General features: G+C 36.3%; 1 protein-coding gene across 1 annotated transcript in view; it reads right to left on the bottom strand.

Annotated features, from left to right (window-relative positions):
* The window catches only part of LOC142241215 (uncharacterized), a 28,231-nt gene extending 20,105 nt beyond the window's left edge, over positions 1-8,126 (bottom strand). The window contains exons 1-2 of the mRNA XM_075312960.1: positions 7,776-8,126; positions 6,955-7,501 (exon numbers count right to left, since the gene is read on the bottom strand). Coding sequence (XP_075169075.1) covers positions 6,955-7,501; positions 7,776-7,993 — 765 coding nt within the window. The 5' untranslated portion in view covers positions 7,994-8,126. The remainder of the gene's footprint in view (positions 1-6,954; positions 7,502-7,775) is intronic.
* Positions 8,127-19,364: the final 11,238 nt, after the last annotated feature.

Here is a 19,364-nt window from a genome sequence, read left to right as displayed (position 1 = left end):
TCAATAAAAATCATTATGTTCAAAAGTTATAACGATTTAATTTTTATACCCTCCACCATAGGATGGGGGTGTATTAACTTTGTCATTCCGTTTGTAACACATCGAAATATTGCTCTAAGACCCCATAAAGTGGGTCGTGGTGAAATTCTGAGTCGATCTGAGCATGTCCGTCTGTTGAAATCACGCTAACTTCCAAACGAAACAAGCTATCGACTTGAAACTTGGCACAATAACGTATAGCCCCCATATAAACCGATCCCCAAATTTGGCTTGCCGATCCTCTAAGAGAAGCAAATTTCATCCGATCCGGCTAAAATTTTGTACATGGTGTTAGTATATGGTCTCTAACAGCCATGCAAAAATTGGTCAACATCGGTCCATAATTATATATAGCCCTAAATAAACCGATCCCCAGATTTGGCTTGCGGAGCCTCTAAGAGAAACAAATTTCATCCGATCCGGTTGAAATTTGGTACATGGTGTCAGCATATGATCTCTAACAACCGTGCAAAAATTGGTCCACATCGGTCCATAATTATATATAGCCCCCATATAAGCCGATCCCCGGATTTGGCTTGCGGAGCCTCTTGGAAGACCAAAGTTCATCTGATTCAGTTGAAATTTGGTACGTGGTGTTAATATATGGCCTCAAACACCAATGCAAAAATTGGTCCAAATCGGTCCATAATTATATATAGCCCCATATAAACCGATCCCCAGATTTGACCTCCGGAGCCCGTTGGAAGAGCAAAATTCAACCGATTCGGTTTAAATTTGGTACGTGATGTTAGTATATGGTATTGAACAACCATGCAGGAATTGGTTCATTTCAGTCCATAATTATATATAGCCCCCATATGAACAGATCCCCAGATTTGACTTCCGGTGCCTTTTGGAGAAGCAAAATTCATCCGATCTGGTTGAAATTTGGTACGTGGTGATAGTATTTGATATTTAACAACCATACCAAAAGTGGTCCATATCAGTCCATAATCATATATAGCCCCCATATAAACCGATCCCAAGATTTGGTTTTGGAGCCAATTTCATCCGAGTCAATTGAAATTTGGTACATTGAGCTAGTATATGGCCGTTAATAACCATATCGGTTTATACACGCAGAGAAGGAATATGATCACCTCAACCATGTTTCGAGAGCAAAATGTTATTTTTGGACGGAGAACATGTAACATGTTTGCGACAACCATGTTATTTTCTCAAAAAGCCTATGTCTGACTTCGGCAACCATGTATATGTTTGACGAGAAAACAAGATTTTTGCGACAAAAAAGCTCCATGGTCACCGTCCAAAAATAACATTTTGCTCTCCAAACATGGTTGAGGTGATCATATTCCTTCTCTGCGTGTAGTTATATATAACCCTCAGATAAATCGATCCCCAATCCCAAGAAGTTTTAAAAGATACCACAACCCAAGTAATTCGATTGTGGATGACAGTCTTTCGTAGACGTTTCCACGCAATCCATGGTGGAGGGTACATACGATTCGGCCTGGCTGAACTTACGGCCGTATATACTTGTTAATTTTTTTTCAAATTTTTAATTCCCAAAAATTGGAGTTTAAAAAATCGTCTTTTTATTTTACCTTAAGTGTGTTAGCTTAATCATATGGGAAAATTTAGAAACTAATAAACGGACCAAAATAATAATCAAAAAAATGTTCCCTGTCCCAAAAACTTTTAATTTTGAGTTTGATCGATTACATAAGAAGAAAGTTCTCTCAAATACCTTTCCGACGATATATTATATTTAGACCGGTGCTCAGTTCAAAATACTGACCCCACTTTGTTAATTTGCAAAAATATATATATTGTGGGGCCATATCTTGCAAACTATAAAATATATTCGAACGCGCGAAGTTCTATTCAGCAAAGAAAAAATCATCCAAATCGGTTCATAACCACAAACTTAGAGGAACACACCCCAGCTTTCACACAAAGAAAAATTATGTTGATATCTTTATCGGTTCAAAAGTTGCAGAAGCGATTTGGAACCAATGTGCGAAGTGGAACAGACACGAATTGGACACAAATCCGCTTTACACGGATTCTTGTCATACTCCATAAGCTACCGTAACCCAATCTACCGTGTCTACTAAAGGTGGAATTACATACCATGCGGGCATACGTGCGTACGTTGTATTCGAATGCGTTGACGAATATGATTCTTCAATTGAGTTAGGTTAGGTTAGGTTAAAGTGGCAGCCCGATTAAGATTCAGGCTCACTTAGACTATTCAGTCCATTGTGATACCACATTAACTAAAAGTACCTATTACATATGGGCACTTCTAGTTTTAACCGCTGAACCTTCTTGATTATTTTTCTTTGTTGAACCAACCAGATTGTTCCAAAAACATTAGCAGACTGCTTAAGTTAACGTTTTTCAGATCCGCCAGTAATCTGAAGCTATATGCTCCTAAAAGTTGCTTGCGCTTTACACAAAATGCAGGACACTCACACAAGAGGTGTTTAATTGATTCTTTTTCCTCCGCATCATGACAGCTCATACAATAGTCATTATACTTCGCGCCAATAGTTTTTGCAAAATCTCCTATCAGGCAGCGACCCGTTATAGCAGATATCAGGAGTGATATCTGACGTCTCGAGAACATTAGCATATCTAGTGTGCGGTTTAAGTTGAAATGGGGCGATATTTGCTTGGTGTCGTTACAACCCTTGCAATTCTCCCATCGAACATTTGCCATCATAACAGCCTTCTCACGCAGCATGAGCTTGCAGGTAGCTAGGGGCATACCAACAAATTCTAGTTCCCCTGGAATATGTAAGGTAGTCCCTAGCCTTGCCAACTCATCGGCTTCGCAGTTCCCCGGTATGTTCCTATGGCCAGGCACCCATATTAGGTGAATATTGTACTGCTCAGCCATCTCATTGAGAGATTTGCGGCAATCGATGGCCGTTTTCGAGTTGAGGAACACAGAGTCCAAGGATTTTATTGCAGGTTGACTGTCTGAGTATATATTAATGCCCACATTTTTTGGAACATTACTTCTCAGCCAATTCGCCACCTCTCTTATTGCTAATATTTCAGCCTGAAAAACAATACAGTGATTAGGTAATCTTTTCGCTATTTGAAGTTCCAAATCATTAGAATATACTCCGAAACCCACTTGTCCATCCAATTTGGAGCCATCAGTGTAGAAATCTATATATTCTTTATTCCCCGGGGTCTGTGTGCACCACGCCTCACTGTTGGGGATTAGAGTCTCAAACTTTTTGTCGAAAAGTGGACTCGCCAAAGTGTAATCCACTACGTTAGGCACATCTGACATTGTTTTGAGGACAGAACTGTGACCGTAACCTTTTTCCGACCACAGCGATAGTTCGCACAACCGCACAGCCGTTGTTGCAGCTGACTGTTTGGCCAAAATGTCTAAAGGCAATAGATGCAGCATGACATTAAGGGAATTTGTTCCTGCCTTGCTGAATGCGCCTGAAATACACAAACACGCCATACGCTGAACTTTATCTAAACCAGTCGGTTTCTGAAGTGCCGGCCACCAGACTACAACACCATATAGCATTATAGGTCTAACCACTGCCGTGTATAGCCAATGCACAATTTTTGGTTTTAGTCCCCACTTTTTTCCTATTGACTTTTTGCACCAGTACAAAGCTACAGTTGCCTTCCACGCCCTTTCTTCAATATTAAGCTTAAAGTTCAGCTTCCTGTCCAAAATAACGCCAAGGTATTTTGCACAATCACCAAAGGGAATTTCAATACCCCCTAAGGAAATAGGCCTAACCGTGGGAGTTTTGCGATCTTTGCAGTACATGACTAATTCTGTCTTTGCGGGATTTACCCCAAGACCGTTGTCTTTCGCCCATTTTTCAGTCATCCGGAGGGCCCTCTGAATAATATCTCTGATTGTGGATGGGAATTTTCCCCTGACTGCCAGAGCTACATCATCTGCGTATGCCACCACTTTTATCCTTTCTTTTTCTAGAGTAACCAGAAGGCTATTTATAGCAACATTCCAAAGAAGAGGTGATAGAACTCCTCCTTGGGGAGTGCCTCTGTTCACATACTTTTGTATGTTTGCTTGTCCTAGTGTGGCTGAAATACGTCTCTTCATTAGCAGTTCGTCTAACAGCCTGAGTATACATGAATCAACATTCAGAGTTGTCAGTCCATTTAATATCGAGCTCGGATGGACATTATTGAACGCCCCTTCGATGTCTAGAAACGCCACGATTGTGTATTCTTTGACAGATAGTGAGCTTTCAATAAAGCTGACTAGTTCATGTAGTGGACCTCAGTAGACCTGCCCTTCGAGTATGCATGCTGTCGTTTCGAGAACAAACTTGAATCGATGCTAGTTCTAAGATAAATATCTATCATCCTCTCCAGAGTCTTAAGTAGGAATGAGGATAAGCTGATTGGTCGGAAATCCTTCGCCCTCGAGTGAGAGGCTTTTCCCGCTTTAGGTATGAAGACGACTTTTGTTTCCCTCCACTTTCCTGGGATATATGATAAGTTGATACATCCTTTATATATCACCGACAACCAGGGGATAATTTTGTCAGTTACAGCTTGTAACTCCGCCGGAGTAATTCCATCAGGTCCAGGGGATTTGAATGGTCCAAAGCTATTTAGCGCCCATCTTATTCTAGTTTCCGATACAATTTCCTCGACAGGAAACGACCGCTGAGCAACTGTGGCACCGCCAGTACATGGTTCAACCGTCTGATTTCCAGGAAAATGTGTGTCCAATAGTACCTCCAGCGTCTCCTCACTGGACGTTGTCCAATTGCCCTCCGATGTTTTAATGAAACCTGGAGCGGAGTTGGTGGATGCTAGAACCTTCCGTAGTCTGGAAGCCTCGGACGTATTCTCAATACTGCTGCAGTAAGCATTCCAAGAGTTATGCTGAGCCTTTCTCAGTTCTCGCTTATATCCTCTCAGAATCTTCTTGTAAGCGTCCCAGTCCTCAGAAGCTCTGGTGGACTTTGCCTTGTTAAAGAGCTTCCTGCAGGATTTCCTCATATTACTTAATTCCGTAGACCACCATGGTGGTCGATGTTTCCCCCTTGGCTTTCCTCTAGGGCATGCAGCTTTCAGTGAGATGTTGAAGGCCTTAGTAATCCGCTCCACTGCGTATTCGATATCTTGCACATTTCTCATATTTGTCTCTGTTATTTCCGGTATCATCATATTGAACGATTCCCTATACCTATTCCAGTCAGCTTTCCTTGCATTTGGCGGAAATATGGTCTTGGTGGTATGAACATCAAATTTGAAACTGATGTAGCGATGATCTGAGAAGCTGTGTTCACTTAAAACATGCCACTCAGATATCATTTCATTCAGTTCTTGCGAGGCCAAGGTGATGTCCAAAACCTCTTGCCTGTTTTTAGTGACAAAGGTTGGGACATCTCCCTTGTTGCAAACTACCAGATTAGTACGCAAAATAAACTCTATTAGCGACTCTCCCCTTGCATTAGTATCACTACTTCCCCATATACTATGATGTGCATTCGCATCGCATCCCATAATGAGTTTCGTCTTTGTTTTCCGTGACTCCTCCACTAAGGTCTTAACGGCATATGGAGGCATCTCCCTGTCATGTCCCATGTAGACCGAAGATACCCAATATTTGCATTTGGCTATTTCTAAACTGGCAACGACAGTGTCTGTATTGCACATTGAAGGAAGCAGAAACAAGTTGAGCTCGTTTTTAGCAATTATACAGGCTCGATTTACATCATTACCACTATACTGCAATAGTTTGAACCCCGGAGTACTTAATTCACATATTTTGTTTTTATAAACATATGGTTCTTGAATAAGAACTATATCTATGTCCCCTTTCAGCAGGAGAACTTTTAAGGCAGCACATGCAGCCTTACAATGATGAAGATTTATCTGGAGGATCCGTTCAATTGAGTTACACACACTGAAAAAAAATATTTATGTGATATTAAAGATTACGCAACCTAAATTTTAGGATGCGAAATTTACAAAATATTAAGGACAAATTTATTTAAAATAATGAAATATTAATTAAAATAAAGTTTATAATCTAATTTGAATTTTATTAGTCCTAGATTTGAAACCATATAGGTCCTAAAAAAAAATCTTTATTTTAATGAAGCCGCATCTTTGGCTCGGAATCAATACCAAAATCCTTAAGGAAAGGTCAAAATCTCTGGATCCAAGTAAACTTTTTTTGAGTGCAGCCTGTGCCGGAACACAAATAAATTTGCTGATTACATTCCTTGCCTCTGCGTATTTCATTATGTTTTTATATTCCAAGCACTTTTTAAAGTATAGGACTATGTTTTTTAACTTCCTCAATAATTCCTCGTCCAATATTTAGATTGTTTTTCGTTTGTTGATTTGTTTACATGTCGTTTAATGTTGTCAAAGCACCCGACTCATTAAAAAGTTAAAAGTTCGTCAACTTCATGCGTCATATTATTTTTATCGTGCAACTCAATCAATAGTAGTTCCCACATTTTAACTGGTATGTAATTCCACCTTAACAAAAATCGATATTTTGCAATATATTTTTATTACAACAAAAATAAAAATTTTGTATTTTTTTTAATGATGCTATACTCTTTTACCAAACGTTTTATTTCTTTGCGTGTACAGCCTTTTAATTTGGCACTCGGTTTGTTTTGTTTACAGTAGTAAATTTGCTGTTGAAATCGAGACTGCTCTTAAAGAAAATGCTTTATAACAAAAAGGAATTTCGTTTATCTAAAATTTCGTTCCTGACAAAATATTTTTTCTTTGGGTGTAATGTTTTGCTTAGAGTGTTTTGTTGCCAACTCAATATCTGCAAGCATATTTTTGCTTGCTTGCTCTATTTGTAGCAGATGCGTCACTTTACATTGTTCATAAAAAAAATTGTGCTTGACTAAATTTTCAATAATTTTTGAAAAACGTAAACTTATCTCTACTACTCACCCCTTTCTTAAGTTCTGATATTTCTTCCGTTAACTGTTTGACCTCTTTGCGTCGTTTACGCCAAGCATTCAACATAATTGTGGCAAATATTTTCATACCAGCCATACGAGACTCTCGCTCTTTATTATCAAAGCCATTATTATTGAAGCTGTAGGCGAGCATTTTTTGACTGAATGACTGATTGTCAGGAATATCATAATTTTGACCAACACAATTGTGGCTGACCATTAGGGATTTCTCATGTATAGCAGCATGCAAGGGAATCTCCTGAGCCCCATGTTGTCCATGACGTCGAAAATGTTTCATATCCATCTGAGAGATTGACTTCCTTTCACGATAAGCCAATATAATCCCAGTCTTCTGGCGTTGCAATACCGCAGAAACCGATTGTTCTCTTGTTGTTACTAAAGTTTTCGTAGCAGAGACGGGAAGTTTAGAACGAAATGTTTTTGCAGGAGTTGAAAATGTAGACGACGTTGAAGAAGGACTCAATAATAGAGGTTTGGGTATATTGATCTTTTTAATATTTCTTTTTGGTTGCACGTTGCTGGAAAATTGAAATTTTTATCAAAATATATTTGGACAATTTCATTTCGCGAGTAGTTAATAAATAGCAACACAATTTTACGAATTAAATTTCTCCAACGGAAACAGATTGAAGGCGAAATGTACGATGAAGATTTTTTAAACAAAAATGAAAATTGCTTTTTATTTGAACACTTTTTCAATAATAACTGATGGATAGGAATACATAATTTATTTTATTGTCAGTGTCAGGGAAAATGACAAGAATTTTATTAAAAAAGAGAAAAAAATCTTACTTGGGTTTTTGGCATAATCTCTTTGTATTGGATTTGCGTGGTTTAGTTTTTGAACTGGAATTGGTTTTTGAATGGTTATTGTTCGAAGACTGGACAGACCGATTGGCACATCGAACCTCTGCAGAACGATCTGAAGATCCCGCTCCATTATCAGTCTCACTTGAATTGTCCGGTGTTATTTCCAACGGTGGTATAGATGGCAATAGTATTTCAGGCATATTGTACTATTTTTGAGGGGAATTGTATGTAAATTATAATCCAGTGGTTGTTGTTCCTCCAATGAAATTTATTTTTATTTCGACAACACAACCAAAATCGAAATTATTGCATTCTAGAGAAAACTACTTTGCTTTTTTTCCAAATAGACAAATGAAATAAGTAACAAGTATGGAAGGCGACAAGATTGACAGGGTCGAAAGTCTAAAGTCTAAGTAAATTAATGAATTTGACTTCGTAGTATCTTTTCCCCAACACAGTTGACGGTTATTATGGTGGGAACAAATCTACTTTAGCACAAGTTTTTAAAAATAAACCAAATTTTTTTCAGTGTAGGAAAAGGGATTTCAAATCGAATATGTAAAGTAAAAAATTTGGCGGAAAAGCCAAATTTTTTACTTTACATATTTTCCTTTATATTTTTATTTTTCTTTATATTTATATTTTTCTTAATTCTGGCAGCAATTTTTCATGAAATGAATAAAATTCCGTTTATTTGCGTATTTGGTAAAAATAGTACATTTTAAGCAGAAAATATTAAGTAAAAATTTTGTCGGAAGAGCGTAGTTTTCGAGATACCGACCCTTAAAAATTGGATATAGGTGGGAGGCCTTCGGCCGGGATTTGACACTTTAGTCCGTAGGATAAAGTGGGCTAACGTCTTTTCGGTAGGTCTTTCCGCAAAAAAGTGGTATATTACATTTTGTGTTTAGAATCGAAAAGCCAAAAATTGGACCAATCGGACCACTTGTACTAAAGTAGATTTATGTTTGAGATTTTTATGTTTGAGCTGCGGTTAAAGCAGGTTAATGTTACACATTCATATTAGGGCTTTTTCCCGGGAACGGGATCCCGGGAATTTGATATTTTTTCGCTCCCGCTTTCCCGGGAATGAAGTGCGGGAATTCCCGGGAAATTTTCTATATATAAAAGAGGGTTTTATATGGCAAATGACAGTTGAAATCTAGTTCAAGTGGATTTTGGAAGTGTAATGTGAATGAATATGGTACCAAGTAGTAGTAGTTGCCTTGTGAGACATACATAGTCGTGGGTTCTAGCCCAGATTCTAAAAAAACAGATTGCACTTCCTAATTTATGATTGTCATATTTCTGTAAACCAACATTCCGATAAACTGGTAGAAATGTTTGTGGACTTATCCAAAAGGAGTGCATCGGGAGTGGAAAAAAATCATTGGGGCATCCCATGATGCGCTTTAGAAGAAATGTTTGTGGACTTGTCTAAAAGGACTGCATCGGAAGTTGAAAAAAATCGATGGGGGATTCTGGGATGGGCTTTAAAAGAAATGTTTGTGGAACAACTTCCATTTTTTTTGCTGGGTAGTTACTTTAATTTCAAATTTATACCTCGTACACATTCGGCTCGAAATCTATTAAAAGTGGATTTTAAATCCCTTATTTATAAGACAAATGACAGTTGAAATCTAGTTAAAATAAAGATTTTGAAAGCGTAATGTTAAGGAGGTATTACATGATAGTGTTTCCCTTTTGGGAATTTTGACCGAACATGTGCATATAGTGACCCCGTTTTTCGATGGTGAAATCGAAATAAGTATCTTTCACCCAGCTTTTTAATGTTACAAAAAATCCCACAATATTAATAGTGTTCTTCCGAAAACTATACCGACTATACAGACTGTCTTTTAACATTGTAAAATTTTTTTATTACAAAATATTTCGTATTTTAGTATGATTTATGGCCGATGTAAGAGATCAATATATATATATATATATATATATATATATATATATATATATATATATATATATATATATATATATATATATATATATATATATATATATATATATATATATATATATATATATATATATATATATATATATATATATATATATATATATATATATATATATATATATATATATATATATATATATATATATATATATATATATATATATATATATATATATATAAAGGGTGATTCTTTTGAGGTTAGGATTTTCATGCATTAGTATTTGACAGATCACGTGGGATTTCAGGCATGGTGTCAAAGAGAAAGATGCTCAGTATGCTTTGACATTTCATCATGAATAGACTTACTAACGAGCAACGCTTGCAAATCATTGAATTTTATTACCAAAATCAGTGGCAGAAAATCCGCTTTTTTATCGACAAATTTTGTTCAGCGATGAGGCTCATTTCTGGTTGAATGGCTACGTAAATAAGCAAAATTGCCGCATTTGGAGTGAAGAGCAACCAGAAGCCGTTCAAGAACTGCCCATGCATCCCGAAAAATGCACTGTTTGGTGTGGTTTGTACGCTGGTGGAATCATTGGACCGTATTTTTTCAAAGATGCTGTTGGACGCAACGTTACGGTGAATGGCGATCGCTATCGTTCGATGCTAACAAACTTTTTGTTGCCAAAAATGGAAGAACTGAACTTGGTTGACATGTGGTTTCAACAAGATGGCGCTACATGCTACACAGCTCGCGATTCTATGGCCATTTTGAGGGAAAACTTCGGAGAACAATTCATCTCAAGAAATGGACCGGTAAGTTGGCCACCAAGATCATGCGATTTGACGCCTTTAGACTATTTTTTGTGGGGCTACGTCAAGTCTAAAGTCTACAGAAATAAGCCAGCAACTATTCCAGCTTTGGAAGACAACATTTCCGAAGAAATTCGGGCTATTCCGGCCGAAATGCTCGAAAAAGTTGCCCAAAATTGGACTTTCCGAATGGACCACCTAAGACGCAGCCGCGGTCAACATTTAAATGAAATTATCTTCAAAAAGTAAATGTCATGGACCAATCTAACGTTTCAAATAAAGAACCGATGAGATTTTGCAAATTTTATGCGTTTTTTTAAAAAAAAAAGTTATCAAGCTCTTAACAAATCACCCTTTATATATATATATATATATATATATATATATATATATATATATATATATATATATATATATATATATATATATATATATATATATATATATATATATATATATATATATATATATATATATATATATATATATATATATATATATATATATATATATATACATATATATATATATATATATATATATATATATTGTTAGGCGATTTCAAGTTTATTCAAATGCCTAAATCCCGGGAAATTCGAAAAAAATTCCCGCTTTCCTGGAAATGGAAAAAGTCCGGGAAAAAGAAAACCCAACATTTCATATTACTATGTCCGTACATTTTTATTTCTTTTGAAATATTTTTTTTAATATTCAACTTTTAATCAAAGTCGATTTAAGCCAATATCAAAATTCGGTTTGATTCGATTTTCAAAAATATCTAAAGTCGATTAATCGAATCTGAAGATTGAAAAACTCGACTTCGATTTTGTTTGGTAAAAGGTCGTTTTTATACCCTGCGCCACACTGTGGAACAGGGTATTATAAGTTTGTGCATATGTTTGTAACACCCAGAAGGAGACGAGATAGACACATGGTGTCTTTGGAAATAATGCTCAGGATGGGTCCCTGAGTCGATATAACCATGTCCGTCTGTCCGTGTGTCCGTCCGCCCGTCTGTCTGTGAACACATTTTTGTGATCAAAGTCTAGGTCGCAATTTAAGTCCAATCGCCTTCAAATTTGGCACATGTTCCTAATTTGGGTCATAATAGAACCCTATTTGGGAATAAATCGGTTCAGATTTAGATATAGCTCCCATATATATCTTTCGACCGATATTAGTGCATACCTTATATGGACCCAGCAGCCAGAGTTTTATACCGATTTGCTTGAAATTTTGTACAAACATAACACTTAGTCGTATAGTCAAGTGTGCAAAATTTGATTGAAATCGGTTCAAATTTAGATATAGCTCACATATATATCTTTCGCCCGATATGGACTTATATGGCCCCAGAAGCCAGATTTTTGGCCGAATTTGGTTGAAATTTTGCACTAGGAGTACAATTAGTAGTATAGTAAAGTGTGCAAAATTTGATTGAAATCGGTTCAGATTTAAATATAGCTCCCATATATATCTTTCGCCCGATATGCACTTATATAGAAGCCAGAGTTTTATCCCGATTAGCTTGAAATTTTGCATAAGGAGTACAATAGGTAGTATAGTCATGTGTGCCAAATTTGATTGAAATCGGTTCAGATTTAGATATAGCTTCCATATATATTTTTCGCCCGATATGGACTTATTGAAATTTTGCACTAGTAGTACAATTAGTAATATAGCCATGTGTTCTAAATTTGATTGAAATCGGTTCAGATTTAGATATAGCTCCCATATATATATTTTTCTGATTTCGACAAAAATGTTCAAAATACCAACATTTTCCTTGTTAAATCGCCACTGCTTAGTCGAAAAGTTGTAAAAATGACTCTAATTTCCCTAAACTTCTAATTCATCACCCTTATTCCTAAAGTCGCCCTCGCTCTCGCCGTCGCTTTTTGTCGTCTGTCGCTTTTAAGTCGTCTCGTCATTCAATTGGTATTCCTGTGAATTGGCGACGGCGACGACGACGATTACTTTTTGTACCAATTACAATACTCGGTAATAAAAGGCCGATATCACTAGAAAACAATCAGCTGATGTGCAAAAAAAATTAATTTTAATTTTTTCGGCTTAAAATATTTTTATTTCCGACGCAATTCTATGTCGGAGAATCAAGAAAAATATTTAATTTGACGTGGGAAAAATGTGGATATATATTCAAGGACAGTAAAAGCTAAAATAAAAATGGATACGACGCTTAGATCAATGGCACAAGGATCATCATGAAAGAAAACAATCAGCTGATATACAAAACTGAATTTTAATTAATTGCGTTTAAAATGCTATTTGTTTGTAATCCAATTTTAACTTGGAAAATCAAAATAAATGATAAATTTGACTCGGCATATACAATTGGAACGACGTTGACATTATGTGCCCAAGGGCCATTCAAAGTTCGTGAAGGACACATTTGTTATCCAAGTTTGGTGCTAAATAAAATACATTGGCCTTAAACGGTTTCTATTAAAAATAAATGGAATTGAAAATCAACAAGTTTACTTTAATTGTACAGTGTTCTTTTCTATGATGTGAATCTGATGACCGTAACTGCTATATATACTGATTTTTTCCCATTTTTTTGTAATTGTTGAAGATTAGTCACTTTACCTCTTACCAATTTCTATTTTTTAAATTTATTTTTCAATTGTTCGATTGATAAAGTCTAAAAAACTTCTTCAAAAATTAAACACTAAACTCGTCGCTGGTAAATTTAAAGGCGACAAAAAGCGACGATATTGGTGACAAAAAGCGACACCAGGAATACCGATTTTCATCGATAGCAGAATATATCGACGAACGGAATACCAATTAGTGGCGACTGAGGAAAAGCGACAAAAAGCGACGGCGAGGGCGACTTCAGGAATAAGGGTGCATATATATCGAGCGATAAATCATAAATAAACTTTTGCGAAGTTTCCTTTACATTGCTTCAGATTTAAATGTTTCCCATATTTTTTACTAACATTGTGTTTCACCCTAGTGCATTAGCCAACTTAAATTTTGAGTCTATAGATTTTGTAAAAGTCTATCAAATTCTGTCCAAATCGAGTGATATTTAAATGTATGTATTTGGGACAAACCTTTATATATAGCACCCAATACATTTGACGGATGTGATATGGTATCGAAAATTTAGATCTACAAAGTGGTGCGGTGGGCTAATCACGGCATTCGATATCGAGAACTTTTGATCGAAATCTAAATTTTTCGGATCACGGGAGTCGATATCGAGTTTTTTGTTCGACAATTTTTTCGATTGTTTTTTTACATTGTATTCGCCATATAGGAATAGTAAATATATTAGTTTATTTCGAATTGTTGCTAATTTGTAGTAAGTTTACATATAATGAACATATTTTGAATATTTAGGACTAATGCAACTCCAATAAAACTTGAATAAAAATTGGTCATAGTCGAGTTCGGGAGCGAGCATCCTAGCTTGGCAAAGAACCATATATAAAGTGCATATGCTAGATCGATATCCAAGATATTATGATCAACCAATAGCCGTACCATTCTGTGACAACATAACGCTTCTGGACCAAAAGTCTTAAACAAGTTTTAAGACGGCAGACAATTGTAAAGCTATAGAATTGACGTTGACATACCAACAAAAATTATTTTCCATTTGAACGCCTCCTTCGTCAACCGAACATAGAGCTTATAATACATAGATGATCCACTATTCTCTTTAAAAAACATGTGTCAGTTCAAAAAATTAATTTTCTGACATTTCGTTTTGATTTTTTCGTAAAGAGTCAGTCCCAAACATTAATTTTCGTTCATTTGCTTTTGTGTTGTTCGTAAAGAGCAATGTTGCTCAAAATTAAAATTCGTATTTTCGCGGTTTTGGTCACAATTTTTTGTTCAAATATGCAGTTTTAATATATTAATTTATTTATAAATCCTCTGGTGCATCATAAACGGTCTAATTTTGTGTAAAATTGGCAAACTACAAAAAGGAAAACGAAAGAGATTGTAAGCGTGCTCTTATTTTTCTCGTTTATTCTTAATCTTCGGAACTGTCAAACATAGTTTGACACCAATGGCTCATCTATGTATTATAAGGTCTATGCAGCCGAAATCGTTGAGCCCGTTGACTTTCTAACAGTGCACACCATTTCAAACCCATGTACTTACACCAATAACAATGTGCACTTTCATTCCTTATTTGTCTCCGAATTATTTTATATTCATCTCATCCTCCAATTAGGAAGAAATTCGGAGGAATGTAAAAAGAGATATGGGTCCATGAGATATAATGCACTACAATTTTATTTTAACTTTGAAATCTTCAAAAACATTTATTTTTCCACATTCTATTTTGTGCCGCTAACTTAATTTTGTCATTTCATTCTGTTCTGCTTCGTTTTTATACCCTCCATCATAGGATGGGGGTATATTAACTTTGTCATTCCGTTTGTAACACATCGAAATATTGCTCTAAGACCCCATAAAGTATATATATTCTTGGTCGTGGTGAAATTCTGAGTCGATCTAAGCATGTCCGTCCGTCCGTCCGTCCGTCCGTCTGTTGAAATCACGCTAACTTCCGAACGAAACAAGCTATCGACTTGAAACTTGGCACAAGTAGTTGTTATCGATGTAGGTCGGATGGTATTGAAAATGGGCCATATCGGTCCACTTTTACGTATAGCCCCCATATAAAGGGACCCTCAGATTTGGCTTGTGGAGCCTCTAACAGAAGCATATTTCATCCGATCCGGCTGAAATTTGGTATATGGTGTTTGTATATGGTCTCTAACAACCATGCAAAAATTGGTTCACATCGGTCCATAATTATATATAGCCCCCATATAAACCGATCCCCAGATTTGGCTTGCGGAGCCTCAAAGAGAAGCATATTTCATCCGATCCGGCTGAAATTTGGTACATGGTGTTTGTATATGGTCTCTAACAATCATGCAAAAATTGGTCCACATCGGTCCATAATTATATATAGCCCCCATATAAACCGATCTCCAGATTTGGCTTGCGGAGCCTAAAAGAGAAGCAAATTTCATCCGATCCGGCTGAAATTTGGTACATGGTGTTGGTATATGGTCTCTAATAACCACGCAAAAATTGGTTCACATCGGTCCATAATTATATATAGCCCCTATATAAACCGATCCCCAGATTTGGCTTGCGGAGCCTCAAAGAGAAGAAAATTTCATCCGATCCGGCTGAAATTTGGTACATGATATTGGTATATGGTCTCCAACAACCGTGCAAAAATTGGTCCACATCGGTCCATAATTATATATGGCGCCCATATAAACCGATCCCCAGATTTGGGTTGCGGAGCCTCAAAGAGAAGCAAATTTCATCCGATCCGCCTGAAATTTGGTACATGATATTGGTATATGGTCTCTAACAACCATGCAAAAATTGGTCCACATCGGTTCATAATTATATATAGCCCCCATATAAACCGATCCCCAGATTTGGCTTGCGAAGTCTCCAAGAGAAGCAAATTTCATCCAATCCGGTTGTAATTTGGAACATGGTGTTAGTATATGATCTTTAACAACCGTGCCAGAATTGGTCCATATTGGTCCATAATTACATATAGCTCCCATATAAAACATTCTCCAGATTTGACCTCCGGAGCCTCTTGGAGGAGCAAAATTCATCCGATCCGGTCGCTAACAACCATACCAAAATTGGTCCAATCACACAAAAATTGGTCAATATCGGTTCATAATCATGGTTGCCACTAGATCCAAAAATAATCTACCAAAATTTTATTTCTATAGAAAATTTTGTCAAAATTTTATTTCTATAGAAAACTTTGTTCAAATTTTATTCGGTTCATAATCATGGTTGCCACTCGAGCCAAAAATAATCTACCAAGATTTTATTTCTATAGAAAATTTTGTCAAAAGTTTATTTCTATAGAAAATTTTGTTAAAATTTTATTTCTGTAGAAATTTTTGTCAAAATTGTCTTTCTATAGAAAATTTTGTCAAAAGTTTTATTTCTATAGAAAATTTTGTGAAAATTTTATTTCTATAGAAAATTTTGTTAAAATTTTATTTCTGTAGAAAATTTTGTCAAAATTTTATGTCTACTTTGTCAAACTGAATTATATACGTATTGGATCGATCTTTTTTGATTTAATATATACCACGTATGGACTTACATACAATTTAGAAGATGGTATTAGGAGGTTTTAAGATACGTTGCCATCGGCAAGCGTTACCGCAACTTAAGTAATTCGATTGTGTATGGCAGTGTTTAGATGAAGTTTCTACGCAATCCATGATGGAGGGTACATAAGCTTCGGCCTGGCCGAACTTACGGCCGTATATACTTGTTTGCTGTTGGCAATGCTAGAGAAATTGCATCAAATGTCGATCGAATGCCGTGATCCAAACTTTTAATCGTTTCAACAATTTTTTCGATACGATTATGAATTCGATATCGAATGCCGTGATTAGCCCCCAGGGTATAATATAGTCGGCCCCGCCCGACTTTAGATTTTCCTTACTTGTTAGACTTGTCAAAGTTTTATAAATAAAGATAAAATTGACTCCAAATGACTACTCTGAGATTGACTTGTACACTCATAAAAAATCGCTAAAAACAGCAGTCATTGTTATTATTGTTGTTTGCAATTCATGGTCTAGCGAACAAAAGTTCATAAAAGTTTAGATTGTTAAATTGAACCTAAGTATTTTCATGAATCCAAAATAGGTTTTTGTATATTCCTCTCCACTAATATCCTTAAAAGCTCCTAAATGCGATCATCAAACATTTTGTTTGCTGTTATGAATTAATTTTGGGAAATATTTAGATTTTTGAGCAAGTAGAAGACATATTGGAAAATTTTCGTAGTTGTTTTCTTTGTAGATTTACTGCATACATCCTAAAGTAGTAGTACTACAGTTGACGTTTCTGAATTACTATGTATTACCATGTATTTTAATTGGTTTTCCTTGCCACAGTTAAACATGATTTTACTTCATATCAAATTTTATTTTGTGTTAACTATTCGGTTCCCCAGCATAGGCTTTCTTCATTTGATTTATTATTATGGGTTATGACAATCTTGGACCCATTGTTGATAATGCTTCTTATTTCAGAGACAAGTTTAATTCACAACAGGGATGCTTATCATTCGGTCACTTGAACTGCCAAAGTATTCGCCCCTCTACTTATAATACGATAATTAATGACCTTGGAGCCTTACTTTGTGGCAGTAAGTTCGATTTATTTGGGGTATCTGAGACTTGGCTCAAGTCCTATGTAGCATCCAAAGCTGTTTCGATTCCTGGTTTTTCGTTTGTGCGTAACGACCGTCCTAATGTTCGTGGAGGTGGAGTTGGTATTTTCGACCAAACTAAAATTTCGTATAGTTCATCGCTCGACGGATTTCGGGATCTGCGAATCCCTTTTTATAGAGATTGGTTCCGGTGCTAGTAAGATTTTATTTGGAGTGGTCTATCTGCCGCATGGCAATATTTCTTTATTTGAGAACACTCATTATCTTTTGTTTGCGAGGTACGAAAATGTGGTTGTTGTTGGAGATTTCAATTGTAATTTATTTAATGTCACCCGATCCTATGACATGCGAGCTTCATGTTCACGTATGGGTTTATCTATTTTTCACAATTCTCTACCGACGCACCATGATATTGTGCACTCGTCTACATCGTTACTTGACTATGTACTGATAAGCGATATTTCATGTCTTAGAATGTCGGGCCAAATCCAGTGTCCGTCAATTTCCCGTCATTCATTAATTTATGGTTCTGTTGATCTGGGCCTACGTAGACATTGTAAGTTCTTAGAATTTCGGGATTACAGCAGAATCGTTTGGGCTGATGTTATTGCATATTTGTCATCTATTGATTGGTACCCTTTTTTGCGTGCTCTGATATTGATTGTCTTGTTACATTCCTAGATACTCATTTTCTAAATCTTTTTGGATTTGTCCCGGTTGTTCGACGTTATGTATCCGAAGATTTAAGTTCTTGGCTTAAATCAAGGGATATCCTAATGTCGAGATCTCTCAGGGACATTGCATACAAGGAATATCTTAGGCATCGGACTGACGTAAATCGTCAGGTTTATCGTAAATATAGGAACCGAGCGAAGGCCATCCTTCGGAGGGAGCGTAGGCGTTACTACACGGAGGCTTTTAGTGGTATGGGTACCTCACAGATGTGGAGAGTTCTCCGTGAAGGAGGTTGTATATATAGTGATGATGATTTACATGGCGTATCTTTTGATGCGTATGATCTCAATAATTTCTTCGTTATGTCGAACTCGAATGTAACAGACAGACCGGATTTGAGAAGTGAATTGTTTTCTGATTCGCGCTTTTCCTTTGATTTTGTTTTCGAGGAGGACATTATCAGGGCTATGGACCGTGTTAAATCTGGCTCTCTTGGCGTAGATGGTATTCCCATTAAATGTATTAAGACTTTTTTTCCTTATATTTCTCGATGTCTATTTCACCTATTTAACACTATGTTTATGACATCTGTTTTCCCCACCGCCTGGAAGAGAGCTCGGGTTATCCCTATTCCGAAAAGTAGGAATGTGACTTGTATTAATGATATGAGACCTATTAGTATTCTCCCAGCTCTATCCAAGATTGCTGAACATTTAATTAAGAGACAGATACAGGAATATATTGACGACCGTCAAATGCTTAGCAGTTTTCAGTATGGTTTTCGGACAGGTCTAGGTACTTCCTCATTGCTCTTGGATTTGACGGAGACGATAGTATAATCGCACGTCATATTTACTATTTCAACAAACAGTAAATGCTTTCCCTTTTTCAGCAGACTTTCTGCTGAGTCTACAATTTTTTTTTTTGGGTT

The sequence above is a fragment of the Haematobia irritans genome, chromosome 5, assembly GCF_050003625.1.
Source record: "Haematobia irritans isolate KBUSLIRL chromosome 5, ASM5000362v1, whole genome shotgun sequence".
NCBI lineage: Eukaryota > Metazoa > Arthropoda > Insecta > Diptera > Muscidae > Haematobia > Haematobia irritans.
This window is presented reverse-complemented; position numbering and strand designations above follow the sequence as displayed.